The 14,008-nt window shown below is 36.0% G+C and overlaps 1 protein-coding gene across 1 annotated transcript; it reads left to right on the plus strand.

Moving 5' to 3' along the window:
• Positions 1–1,978: 1,978 nt before the first annotated feature.
• Positions 1,979–13,832, plus strand: LOC128211771 (S-adenosylmethionine mitochondrial carrier protein-like). Its single transcript, XM_052916819.1, has 10 exons — positions 1,979–2,077; positions 3,584–3,684; positions 4,581–4,737; positions 5,660–5,769; positions 6,202–6,306; positions 8,906–8,998; positions 9,943–10,012; positions 10,360–10,424; positions 11,096–11,169; positions 13,622–13,832. The coding sequence occupies exons 2-10, from the start codon at positions 3,646–3,648 to the stop codon at positions 13,749–13,751; spliced, it is 843 nt and encodes a 280-aa protein (XP_052772779.1). The 5' UTR covers positions 1,979–2,077; positions 3,584–3,645; the 3' UTR covers positions 13,752–13,832.
• The last annotated feature ends 176 nt before the right edge of the window (positions 13,833–14,008 follow it).

The raw sequence follows: 14,008 nt of genomic DNA on the forward strand, positions 1-14,008 counted from the left end.
TCCTTTTGGTATCTGGAAGTCAGGATTTGAAAGGGTATTATAAGTGTCTGAGTTTCTTCAAATTTGGCAGTATTTCGAACAAAAAATCTCAATGTTTTTAATTTTTCAACAAAGATTTGGGTGGAATATGAAAGAGTATTAAGTACTCAAGGGGGAGGGGGAGACTGAAACCCTTCATTTTGGTAATGCAATATTCAATGTATTTTGGTTTAGGAATGAAGTACTCAGGTCATATAAGGATGGTAAGACTTTTGTATTTAAAAAGTTGATAGTGCTACACATTTTACTGCTACTATAAGCCATGGTGTTGAATACACATGGCAAAGCGTGATAATGATAATACTAGAAAGAATACATCATGAGTTTCCCGTCACAAGTTCTCGTCAGTAACAGTGAATTATTAGAGGGGCGGCTCCCAGAATTGACATTAAAGGAATAACTGCTTAAAATGTTTGAAGGGGAGTTTGGGGGTAACTCCGCCACAAAGATTTTAACTTAACTAGTCAGAAATGGTGCATTTTGTGTATGTATGTGTATGTATTTCTTTAGACCTTGTGGTCAAGGATAACCTGTGAAAGCGCAAGCACTTATTTCCAACGGGGTCCTTTGTTTTTGCTGAAGGGACAGCACGCTGAAGAGACAGTGGTTGGATACAAGGAAGTCTGGGTGTGATACCCTAGCTCTTTTTCGAAGACACCCTTTGGCTCTTTTAAGTGCCCAGTGTAAAGCACCGATACAAGGGGTACATCTTTCCTGGGTTAAACCAGTACTGAGTACACCACTTTTCCAAGTACTACCCTTTAAATGCCGAGCGCCACGCAAGGGAGCTACTTGTACCAACTTTTAACGTCTTTTGGTATGACGCGGCCAGGGATCGAACCCACGACCTCCCACTCCGTAGGCGGATCAGGGGCGGATCCAGGATTTTGGGTTAGGGGGGGCGTAACTTTTAATCACTCTAAAGGTTGCACTAGCAGATCCAGGGGCATACCTATAGTTCTAATATCATAACGAGGTTTCTATTAGGACGATTAAGTGGCTTATATAATTTGTATATTTTCGTTAAGCGGGAAAAACGAGGGAAGATACATGTATAATTGTGAACCCATGTTCAGATACTTTTACTATTCAACATATTCTAAGTGCATAGCTATCTACATTACACTAAGGGAAGGCGGGAACGTTTAAATTGCGTGCACTCTGTGTTGTGTATGAGTACATCTCAAAAGGCAATGTTGTATAAAGATACGCGAGCGAAGCGAGCGAAGAAAAAATAGGAAAATATAGTATATTTTATTGTTTCCATACCAAAGAACATGTAAGCTCCGGGAATTTTAGGGGGGGCGTGTGCCGGGTGCGCCCCCCCCCTGGATCCGCTAGTGCGGATGCTTAACCACTAGGCCAAGGAGACGTATTTTATTCTTCGACATAGACATATAAAGGTTACTTGCAAGGGTGGATCCAGGATTTGACGTTAGACGTTAGAGGAGGTGTAACTTAACTGTATATTCTTTTGACTTGTGGCCCTCCCTCACAATTGAAATTCACTTGTTCTTCAATGTTGGCAAGGTGATTTGGGGGTCCTCCCATAAGAACATAAAATCAACAATTTCTAATCCGAAATGGTGCATTTTGGGCGTATTTTATAAAATCTTTCTACCAAATTGAATTAAAAACTAAACTTGGACAGTTTTAGGGGGGGGGGGGGGGGGGGGGAGAAGGGGACTGGCGACGGGTGCATCTCCACAACCAGTAGATCCGCGAGCGACTTGGAGAATTGATGTGGGACGAGGGTTACCAAGTACAGCTTCATTGTGAGTGTGGTGATACAAATATCACCAGATACATTAAACATGATTTCATTTACATTTCATTTACCTGATTTTCTGTGGTCTCGTAAATAAGGTATTAAGGGGAGTATTTCTGTTGTTAGAAAGTGCTGTCTACAGGAAATAGGATTTTAAGACATTTTGCACGTGAACTTTGTCGTATAGTAGTTACCCCCCTTGAGATAGCTCTTCAAAATCGGAGAGGCCAGCATGAACTGTCAAAAGTCGATTGATTTCGCGATATTAAGGTAAATATTTTGTGATTTACTGTATGAAACTCTTTTTTGGGGTTAATTTTTGTTTAGTTACATATTTGACTTCATATTGGACCTCTTACTTGGACACCAGTGACACAACTCCATTGTGTTTATGTCAAAGCGAACCTATTTCGGATATAATTTATTTTCGGATTTTGCATTTTCTTCTCAGGAACTTGACACAACAGTTGTAAAACCTTAGTAAAACTTCTGAAATTAGGAAATTGAACCAAGGATCACGTGCTTTGCATTTTGACACATCAACCTTTTTGCTTAAGACAGCCAAAACGAGTTAAGTTATAAATACAATTTTTGCCAAAAATTGTCTCATGACATTTACATATTTCAATAACATATTTACTTGTTGTGTTATTTCTGCAACATGTCTAGCCACCATTTACAACAAAATTGGTAATGCACCAGTCAATTGTAACTACGCCCCCCCTAGATCAGTGGAATAGCGGGTGACTTTGACTTTAGATGCAGCCAAGTCTGGCTAAAATTCCCGGCCTGTGGGGACGAACTGACCGTAAAATCCCCACCAAATGCCCCCGCACCCCAGGGACCCTATGTAAGGCCCATTCCCTGCTAAATTTGGCGCAATGACAAACTCCGTATTCACCCGGCGGAGGTTTAATTGATTCTGGGATTAATTTCCCTTGCTTTAAACAAAAACGTTGTAACGTAATTCACAGTAACGTAAAACACGATGGTTATCTCAAGAGTTTGTATACTGTGTTAGAGAGTGCTGGTAGTACCCATTCACATAATTCACATTTTCACCCAATTTAAGGGGGTTAATGTTTAAATGTTATTAATTCAAACTTTCAGTTGTAAAGGTAAACAATTTGGTTGTAATATATTATAGTACATAGCAATAGGTCAATAAACAGGCAACTGTATGTTGCATTAGAATAATCATACGATTTGTTGAGCCTGGTTGAAAATGGTAACATAATTCATATAGTTTTGTGGGACAAGTGAATATTGCAAGCTCACTCAAAATATTTAAATTGTTTGGAACAAAATTGTCACTCAAATTTACAATTAAGTATTATGTATCAATAGATGTAAGGTTTTTAAATGAATATTGCTTTAAACTATGTATTAGATACGTTCTAAATATACAACCCTTAGTTTGTGACAGCTATTTTAAGGGGTTGTAACCATCTTCGATGAAATATTACAAAAAAATAAGATGAATAAATTAAATAAGTTTTTAGTTTCATGAAGGTGCATAATAAATCTTTGAAAATATGCACAGACATATTGGAAAAAACTAATTATTATTCGTTTACAGCCATGTGACACTCTGTGTGTATTTGATTAACATTACTTGTTTTGGCTTAAGAGTAAGCCAAGCCAGTACTTAAAAAGCAAAAAATGGTATTTTGCTGACATGACGAATTATGACATTACTATATAGTCAATATATATATATATACTCAGTATGTTGCCATTGATTATCAAGCAAGTGTTTTTTGTTTTAATTTTCAGTGCTTTTGTTATTGAAATCCTGCTTCCATATCTGGATTTAATGTTGATATAAATGTGCCAAGATGACTCATGAAAGTGGATACTTTGTATCAGCATTACTGGTGAGTGGGTATAGTTTTAAACAGATCATACTTCAGATGTTACTGGAAGAATCACTTGATTTATTTCACATATGTTATCAATTACATCAGTAATTTGTAAGTGTTCAAGCCGTCATTTACTAGAAAAAATAAAATAACATGACACACTGGTTTCAAGCAGGGATACATGAAGTTGTGAAGATACAGATGGTGAAGCTGTTTCTTCACAACTTCATATATCCCTGCTTGAAAGCAGTGTGTCACATTAATTGATCAATGTTATTTGGGCTTGAAAAAATTACTTAGTTTTTATGGTGTTTGGTTATGTAATATTCCTTGTACAGTTCATTCTTGCATGGGTATGAAATGGCGTAACCAGCACCAGAAGGACGTTTAGTTATTTATTTTACAAAAATTGTCAACATAATTCTTCCAAAATTATATTTATCACTCGTGTTGGCACGATGTTAAGCAAGAGTGAGGTTTTGTGTTGTGGGGAAAACTTGACTACCCTGAGGAAACCCACTTCTCAAGGTTGATGACAACAAACCAAACTCACATGGGCCCAGTTGGACATAACTCAATATAAAATTATGTATTGGGCAAATTTGTGAACTTCAGTTATGCATTATATAAATCAGTTACATTGAATTGCAACATGATTTAGCTCAGCTGTTTTTTGAAGAAAAAAAGTCATGGTACTGGTTTGATACCCTTGGTGTTCTTGTCATGGTTGGCATCAGCAGCATGCAAAAACTTTATATGTGGATTAACTTAAAAAATATTCATAATATTCGATGAAACTTGGTTCACTTGTTGCCAGAGACATGTGCATGTAAATGAAGCCATAACTCTGGCTTTAATTATTGTTGAATTCATTTTTTACAAAAGTCTGGAATAAACATTATATTATGTAGGCAGGCGGGGCTGCAGGAACATCTGTTGATCTGGCGTTGTTCCCATTGGACACAGTGAAGACCCGGTTACAGAGTGCCAAGGGATTCTGGAAAGCTGGAGGGTTCTCGGGAATATATTCGGGCGTTGGTGCTGTAGCTCTTGGCTCCGCTCCTATTGGTTTGTATGGTTTCTGACACATAGCTATTGATTTTGTTAGAATGTGCATCAAACACCTGGCTCCAATTTTTTGAACAATTTTCCATGAACAGGATCAAACTAAGCACACTGTTTTCATTTTGTTTTCAGTTTTATATTATTATCCCTTTATTTTGAGATTACAAGAGCAAATTATATTTAAAATGATCACAATAATTTTTATTTTTTTAATTCAAAGTTAAGAAATGAAATTAGATATTTAAACTTGTTATGCTTTTGATTTTTTGAGAAATTGGGCCCTGTATAAATTGATGTGCATATTAAAGGGTTATTATTGTACGTCTTGATCCTGGTGAATTGAGTGGATATTTTGAAATTTGCAGATTAGTATTCTAAAAAACGCAAAACTGAAATGACCCTTTTATTATACACATCACTTGCTTGAAGGCATGTTAAATCATAATGACAGACATTTTATGCACTTTCTTTGGAATCCTTTCAACATTGCGCAATAATATAGGAAGAGTTTATGGAGACCTTTCAAAGGATTTTGTTTGGGCCCTTGGAGTCAAGGTCAAGGTCAGTTACTAAAATAGAAAAATGGTTTGTACTGAATAACTTAAGTTAAGGTTGACATACTGTGACAAATCTTGGTATATATATAGGAAAAGTTTATGGACACATTTCATGGGATTGTGTTTAGGACACCTGGGGTCATGGCCACTTTTTCTAAAAATAGATAAAACAGTTGCACTTAATACAAATAATTATTGTATTTATTTCTGAGACAAAGCGGCATATAGTCGAGCGCGTTGTCCTACAGTATTGAATCAAGCATTTTTTAAACATTTTGTATTTGTACTAAATTGTCAATAATGAGGCATTGTCCGTAAAAAAAGCTCTTTAATAATATTTTGTCAAAATATTGAACATTTTATTTCAGCTGCCCTTTTTTTTGTGACGTACGAGGGCGTGAAGTATCTGGCTAAACCACGAGTGAGCCCGCAGTGGGAACCAGTGGTCCACATGATCGCAGCCTCAGCGGGGGAAGTGGTAAATAATGATGCATGGATTGGCAATATATAGATTGTGCCTTGTTTATTGTACTTGGAAATAGGAATAACTGAGGGCTATATAGTATTATTGCTCTCCTCTGGTACTGTTGTCCCGTGTAAATGTATTGCATTACCTACCATTGAGTATTTTAGTAAAAAAAAAGGTTGATTCAAATATTTCACTTGGGTTCATACAGTTGATTAGTGACATTCAGTGATATTACTCTTTCAAAACCAACCTGCTTGCTGCAAGTACTGATGAAGAGAAGCGAGGCAGACACACAGTTGTATTCCCCGCATGAATACTTGTGTTGAAGGCTGCTGGCAGCAGGTAAGCTGCATGTCCTTGTCGAGGCACAGTTATCACTCCTGCATGAGTTTATAACGTGTAACACATATTTAAGATAATATTTCTTTAACTGCATTGTAGGGCGCATGTTTGCTGAGAGTACCTGTCGAGGTGGTGAAACAGAGAGCCCAGGCCAACAGACAGTCTTCCTCGCTGAACGAGTTCAAACACACACTCAAGACTGAGGTAAAAAAAATTGGTTGCATTACCATCATGTGTCAAGACTGGCATCAGGACTTACAATAGTGACTCAAAAGTGGCATATCTTTTTTTGTGCCAAAGTCACGGTTACTCTGGTTGTGGGTGTGGTAACTTTAACTAAATCTGTTGTTCTGATTAGTATTTATATATTGGTACAATGCTTTTGAAATGATCATTTTTAATTTACTCAAACTTAGTTTAATTAGTAATCTTTTTCAGTTATAATCTCTATATGAGAGTTATACATGTACAGTAAAACTGTGATCGCTCAAGACACTGGGGCCCGAATTAAAACCTGGAGTAATCAGATGTTTCAAATGACCCAAGTTTCCATTTAAGTCTGTTATGAAATTTCTTACAATTTATTTTCAAGACTGAAGTCGCCATATACTGATTGTTTACTTCGGCACTGATTATGGATCATGTTGTGGAAATCGATCATATGTTTAAAGGATGTCATATACACACTAATACCATGACTTCTTCAAAATACAGCTGAGCTAAATCATGTTGCAATAAAATGTAAAGAAAAAACAAATAAATGAATAAATTAAGTTAATTTTCACAAAAAAGCACATTTTCAAATTAAGCAACATTGGAATGTGACAGTGCATATTATTATGGTTTCACAACATCAAGGATGGATAATTGGCGCAACTTGTCTGTCTCGCAGAACTGTTGAATCCTAATATAGCTTGACAGCGTACAGAACATCTGAAAGTCACGGTAAGGTGTCGGCGGAGAACTTGAAAGTAATGCACCCAATCTAGCTATCCACCCAGTAATGGGTCCTTCACTACATCGCTAAGGTGTTTGACAATTTGTAAGTTCTTTCTCATTTGCCGTATTGCAAAGCAAAGAGACAAGAAGTAATTATTTTCAGAGATTCTGATTAAGGACTGTTATGGTAGTGCTTTATTCATATATTTCTAACTCAAGCGTTAGTATGTTGTATATGAAAAAGAAAAGGAAATATGGTCGGGACTAAGATTCAACCTTGCCTGATGCAAGTGCTGCGTGAAAAGATGCCATCAATTCTTGTTTTTATTGCTCAAATTTTGCTGGCTATATCTATATGTTTTGAACCACTGGACAATTTGTTTGCATGGTGTAAAGTATAGTGTAATCGCAGGCCCGGATGGCGTACCCACAGGGTTCTCAATAACTTTTCAGTGAACAGGCCGTTTATAAAAAGTAACAGGCCCAAATTGGCGGGGGGTCCGGGGGTCCTCCCCCGAAAAAAAAATTATGTGAGTGCGTCATTTCCTGCATTCTGGGGTTATTTGAATGCCTTTTAAATCACCCCTTTCAAGTGCAATTTTATAAGTAATATCCCCTAAATATGCAGATACAAGTACTGCAGAGCAGTAGTTGTATCAGGATCTATATCATAATGCAATTATATTTATTTACCAAATTTCAACAACAAAATATCCATTTGAAAATTGTATTTTCAACACCATATACAATGTATTAACAAAACTACAATGCAATTGTACTGTGAAAATACATAAGGCACATTGAATTAATAAGAACAGTATTCATTACGCTTAACCCTGTTATTAACACATGTCACTGTCCTCATCTGATGAACTGGACGAGTAGTAGTCCCCCTCCCCCTCAACAAGTATCTCCTTGAGGACTGCCCGAATTTCCTCCCTACAAGGTGTGACTGTGTCCAGTGCCATGCATGTGTCAGTCTGAACACCTACCGTCACTGGACATCTTAATCTTTCTGGTGTTGGAGCACCCAACTTCCGCCTTGGTTTCTCTAACCACTTGGCCACAGCCCTTTTGATGACTGGTTTACTGTGAAGTTTAAGCAAAAATTTAAAAATTCACCTTACCCAACCCACTTTATATTTGGTGAGTCTTTAATATTGCTACAATTTTTTCATACAGAATAATGATAATGATAATAGAGTAAACTTACCTCCTTATCAAATCTTCGTAATAATGCATCTTGTACGGAATAAACAACGATCAAAACTTCAAACAAAATAAACGGTGGAAAATTAAACGGTGGAAATCGAACGTGAAACAATAAACAGAACACAAAATAAACGGTGGAAATCGAACGTGAAACAATAAACAGAACACAAAATAAACGGTGGAAATCAAACGTGAAACAATAAACAGAACAATAAATTCATAAATGCAACTGTTTTATTTCATTTTTATCTTATACTCACTCGACACAGGGTGAAAGAAATCGTGTATTTTTCTTTTCTTCATTTTTACTAGAATGAGACGCTTGCTTCCAAGCGTTTTATCAATCGTCTATCTACACAGACTAGTGAAGTTTATTAAACGGCGCCGTAAAGAAATATGCGGGACCGGGCAAACGCTAATCAAGTCGTCGTATTTAAAAGGCAATAACTTTTTTATTCGTTGACGGATTTTAAAAATTTAAATTGTAAACGATTTGGGAACTTTTAATTTTTGTTACTAGGCGATTTTGAACCGGCCCAAATGCCATTTGAACCGGTCATTTTGGCCGGCGGCCGGTTCTTATTGAGAACCCTGACCCATTGAGTCTTTTGCAGTCCTGGTATGTATAACAAATGTTGCTAAATATTTTTAGGGTTTCCGGGGACTGTACAGGGGATACTCGAGCACTGTGATCAGGGAAATACCCTTCTCCTTCATTCAGTTTCCACTCTGGGAGGGATTAAAGGTATGCAACGCTTCGTATATGGAATTTTGTATGCATGTGTAGTGTAACTCTAAAGGCACTATTGTAGTCAAATAGTGAAGTACTGTTGATTGTATTACATGCACATTCAAAGATTTGTCAGAATGTGTTACTGAGAAAAATACATACATGCCATATCCCCCGGCGGGGGGAAAAATCCCCCGGAATTTCGATCCATCCCCCGGTCTCCCGGCGGGAGGTAAAAATCCCCCGGAATTAAAAAAAAATCTTTTTTACAGATTTTACATCAGGCAATAAGGACAAAGTGAAACCACAGTATGTGAGTGAAACTGAAGAAAACCTTAACAACAAGTGATCAAAATGATCAAATGCAAAGAAATATTACTATTTTGAAAAAGGAAGAAATTAATAATATTCATTCCATTCTCTTAGTGTCTGAACGTCATCATAGCTGATAGTATTAAGCAGAGTTTTTTAAAAGACTTTGGAGGAAGGTAAATTTAATTTACAGTATAACAGTATGACATGACAATGTATCATAAGAATATGATAAATCATGACATAAAATAATTCTGAATAATGAAAAAGAGGTTTTCATAGCAAAATATATATGTGAATACATTTTTTCGTTCTTGCGTTTAAAAATATTTTGAAATTTCGCCGACTTAAACCTGCTAAAAAAATCCCCCTGAATACTACCAAAATCCCCCTAATTTTCAGCCTTTCTGAACAAATCCCCCTGAATGGTCTCCAGAAAATATGGCATGTATGAAAATATTTATGTATGATTTAATAAATTTTGTATGCATGGAATAAAAAAGAATTAATGGTATTTAGTAAGTCAATAGTCAGTGTATGAGTTGATGTTCTTAAAGTTTTCTCAGTTTTCTCCCATGTCTTGCATGTAAAAACTATTATTCATAGTATGAAGTTAAGATATGAAATATCTGACATTTCTTATTCAGGGATGGTGGTCAAAATATCAAGGTCATCCCGTAGAGCCGTGGCAGTCGGCCATATGTGGGGCAGCAGCAGGTAACATGACTACCTTTCTCATTTTCTGATGCTCATCATCTCTCAACTGTTTTCCGAAAAATTATTTGAATATTTTTCACCTGTTAAAAAAAGAAATGTTATCTTATGTTAAAAACTTATATTAGAAATTTGCGGGTATATGTCCTGGGTATTTGTGCTTTTGAACACGGGGCACGTTAAAGAACAAATTAGTTTAATGGAAAAAAACTCTCGTGCTAACTCAACCAGTATGTTGTCTCTTCAGCAATAACCAATGTACCCTATTAGAAATAAGTACAGTGTACATTCATGGGTTATCTTAGATTGCAGGATCTGACTAACATAAACATGTACCCTTGTCTTCTCAGGCTGTTTTGGGGCAGGGATAACAACACCCCTGGATGTCGCCAAAACTCGAATCATGTTAGCAGAGGTGAGGAGACCATTTATTTTGTGTTTTTAGGCCTTCAAGCAGTTGGTTTTTCTTCGTCTGAAGTCCATTTCTGTGTAACCTGTGTATCACGGCAGATTAAAATTTGATATGTCTCATAGACACATGTTACAACCATGTTTTTAACACCATTGAGTATTTTCTCAGCTGATATTTACTGGTGGTTTAAGGTTTAAATTTAAATATTATATATTTTACAATGATTGTGAAGAAAGCTATGATAGCTTATACTAAGTCACTCTCGTTAGCACAATGTTGTGCAAGAGTGTGGTCTTGTTTTGTGGGGGAAACCGGAGTACCCGGAGAAAACCCACTTGCCTGGCTTGGTGACCACTAACCAAACTCAAGTGCTCCCAGGAAAGGAATCAAACCTGAGTCACCTTGGTGAGAAGCGAGTGCGCTAACCACTGCGCTAACTGGACAAAGTTTTTAGTATGCATTGACCAAATAATTGGGATGTGAACTGAAGTGTCAACTTCCCCAGCCTCAATTTCCCTAATTAAAATCAATAACGGCTGACTTTTGATTTACCAAAATAATTGTATGGCACATTTTTATACAACTTCCATCCCATTTGACAAAATATAATTTTAAACACTAATTTTGTACCAAATATGTCGTAATATGCTACTAGTACTGTATATTGTTCACAGAAAGGCAGCGAGCTATCTCAAGGCAGAATTCTGTCAACACTGAGACTTGTCTACATGGAAAAGGGCATTAAGGGGTAAGCAATTAGCAATGCCTCATTCAGATTGTGTAAAGGCATAGATATGGTGGCAATGGCCGAAGGTGGTTTGCATATTAGACTATGGGCCGGTATGCATAAAACATCTTTAGTCATTTCCTTACTTAGGTAATTTTTCTAATTTAAGTTTCTTGTTGGTCAAATTTCATTATATCTGAAATATTTTATTTTACAATATTTTTATAATAATTAGATATTTGTTTATTTCAGTGTAAGATCGTATTTTATTTCACGTGTGTCATAGAAAAACATATTTTCACAAGGGCGAAGCCACGAGTGAAAATGTATTTTTTCTATGAACATGAGTTAAATTAAATACGATCTTACACTGAAATAAACAAATTTTCTGTTTCATTTATGCTTATTTTCGGAGTTTTATTTGATTTTTATTTATTTCTGAATTACCCCCTTTATTTGAAAAGGGTGGGTTTTACGCCGCTACCCGTGGGGTGCCCCTCATGCATAATTATAGCTGTCAACTTTGCTATTTTCGGTTTGCTGAGAAATAGTTCACTGCTATTCATTCTTATAGCTTAATATTCGCTCATTTTTTATTGCAAAGCTTTATGAACAGTAAACAATGAAGTTTTATTAGTGTACATATGTTCCAAAAAATAATGAAAACACTTTTATTTTAAGATAAGCATGAATATATAACCAAATTACTACGCCGCTATTTAAAGAATGAAAATTTGGAAGGTCAAATGTGTTAGCAAAACAAATGTGGATGCTCATTGGATTTTAAACATTCTTCTTAGTTTAAGACTGCATGTGTTTCATAGTAAATCAATATTCAGTCATCTTACTGTCAGAGACCAGTATGTTTTGCTTTAAAACAGGTTTGTTTTCCAGATAAAGAGTGAATGCCACGCTAGTTTGTTGACACAATTTGAAGTGTGGGTGGGGTAAAAAATATCGGATCTATCTGTAAATTGTTGTGTGAATTTTCCAGGCAGCTCATTTTACGTACTACAATGGCAAACAGTTCAAAATACATTTGAACAATGATATAAAATTGTATTTATGTTCGAACAGTTGTTTTTGTCTGTAATTTGTTTGGTATGAAAGCAAATGTTCGAACATTCAGCTTCAAAGGTCAGGAAAATGTTTGAAAAACGAGATAGCCGGTAATAAACGGTAATTTGTTAATTTCCAATTATATATATATTTAAATTTATAAAACATTTCTTTAATTTTTAAACATTTTTGACATAGTTTACTGGAGTCCAGTGTTCTGTTTTGATCAAGGCAAGTACATGTAACAACAAAGGAAATTAAAAGTAGTTCTGAAAGTTGATATTTTCACTCCTTATTTTGCAGTGAAAATATCAAATTTATATTTTCACTGTTGTTATTTCACTGTTAAAACCCCATATTTCATCGTAAAACATGAAAGAAACAAAACTGTTCACCCTTTTATTTTGACAATAAAAAATGACTTAAGTTAGGAATGGATTAAAATGTTTTCTAAAGACCAGTCCAGGATTAGGGGATCCTGGGTTCAACCTGGGCTTGGAGCCTTGTCGTGATTAGTTCTGGAATGGTAAATGGTTCTTTGAAACAGACAACATGTAATGTCATTATCACTATCAAAGGCTCTCTTGAACTATGTTTCTTTTTCTGTGGAAGATCGTGATAACACACTTGACTGTCAATCTAGGGGTCGCAGGTTTGATTCCCCGCCACACCACTTAACAAAAAAATTCAAATCATCATCTGGGAGGGACATTAAATGGGGCTCCAATGTGACATTGCTATACACTTAAAGAACCAGGGAAGCTCTAACCAGGGCTACATTCTGTCTGTACACTATGTTCCAAAAACCTAAAATGGCTGTAAATAAGCTTACACCCCCCCCCCCCCTCTTGCTTTTTCAACAGTGTGGCATAAACTGAATTTTGTTCTTAACTTTCAGTAGTCTTTTATCTTCAAAAACTTATTATGGTAGCAATTCAGTCCAGACCAAGGATTCTGACTTGAATCATAATCTGTGATTTGTTTATTTCCCCAACAAAAGGGCTTGTACCAACATATAAACTGCCCTCTGCATGCTGGCAGTTTACTTGTTAACCGTCTGTTAGGGCTATTCCAGTAAAACATATAACCCACTGGGGGAAGGCAATTATTTAAATAGTATATGGGTGGGTGTCTTTTCGCTGATTATGACCCCAAAAGAGTAAATTTGCTTCTGTGGGGGGTGGTATAGTTTAAAAGTGCCTTTCCCCGGGGGTTATATGTTAAAATGGAATAGCCCTTAAAATTCAGCAAGAGTTTTTTTCTTGTGACTAAAATATGGCTTGTTATGCCCAACATATAGTAGGTGATCTTTCCTTTAACATTATCTTATGTGAATTCTTGTTCATGCCACATTCTGTTTTTGTTACAGTTTTAGTTCAAGTTGTATTATATACGATATGTTCCTGTTTTCCAGGCTGTACAGTGGGTTACTGCCCCGCATGTTGTGGATCTCTATAGGAGGGGCCATATTCCTAGGTGTCTTTGACAAGGCTAGAAAGACTGTCTACACGCTATATAACAAATATGATGAGAAAATTTCTTAGCATTGAATAAAAATTCTGGTTTTTAATTTGTTATATTTGATAATTTTTTATTCTCAATATATTAATAAATAAAATGATTTTGAAGTATTCTTGGTTTCATTTTCACTGTTCAGATATTGATTTGCTTTCATGTTCTAGAGAAGGAGGCTTGGTTTCCTTTCAACCAGATGGTATGGTTATTTACTGTCACTGTCTGCACATATAGAAAATTCTTCATGGTAAATGTAATTCAGAGAACAGATTCTGTAAGTAGTTTC

The sequence above is a fragment of the Mya arenaria genome, chromosome 12 (assembly GCF_026914265.1).
Source record: "Mya arenaria isolate MELC-2E11 chromosome 12, ASM2691426v1".
NCBI lineage: Eukaryota > Metazoa > Mollusca > Bivalvia > Myida > Myidae > Mya > Mya arenaria.

Excerpts from the sequence above, each read along its gene's own strand:
- LOC128211771 (XM_052916819.1), top strand. The coding sequence starts at position 3,646 with ATGACTCATGAAAGTGGATACTTTGTATCAGCATTACTG. Across the intron at positions 3,685-4,580 it reads ACTTTGTATCAGCATTACTG|GCAGGCGGGGCTGCAGGAAC; the intron begins GTGAGTGGGTAT and ends TATATTATGTAG. Across the intron at positions 5,770-6,201 it reads CAGCCTCAGCGGGGGAAGTG|GGCGCATGTTTGCTGAGAGT; the intron begins GTAAATAATGAT and ends ACTGCATTGTAG.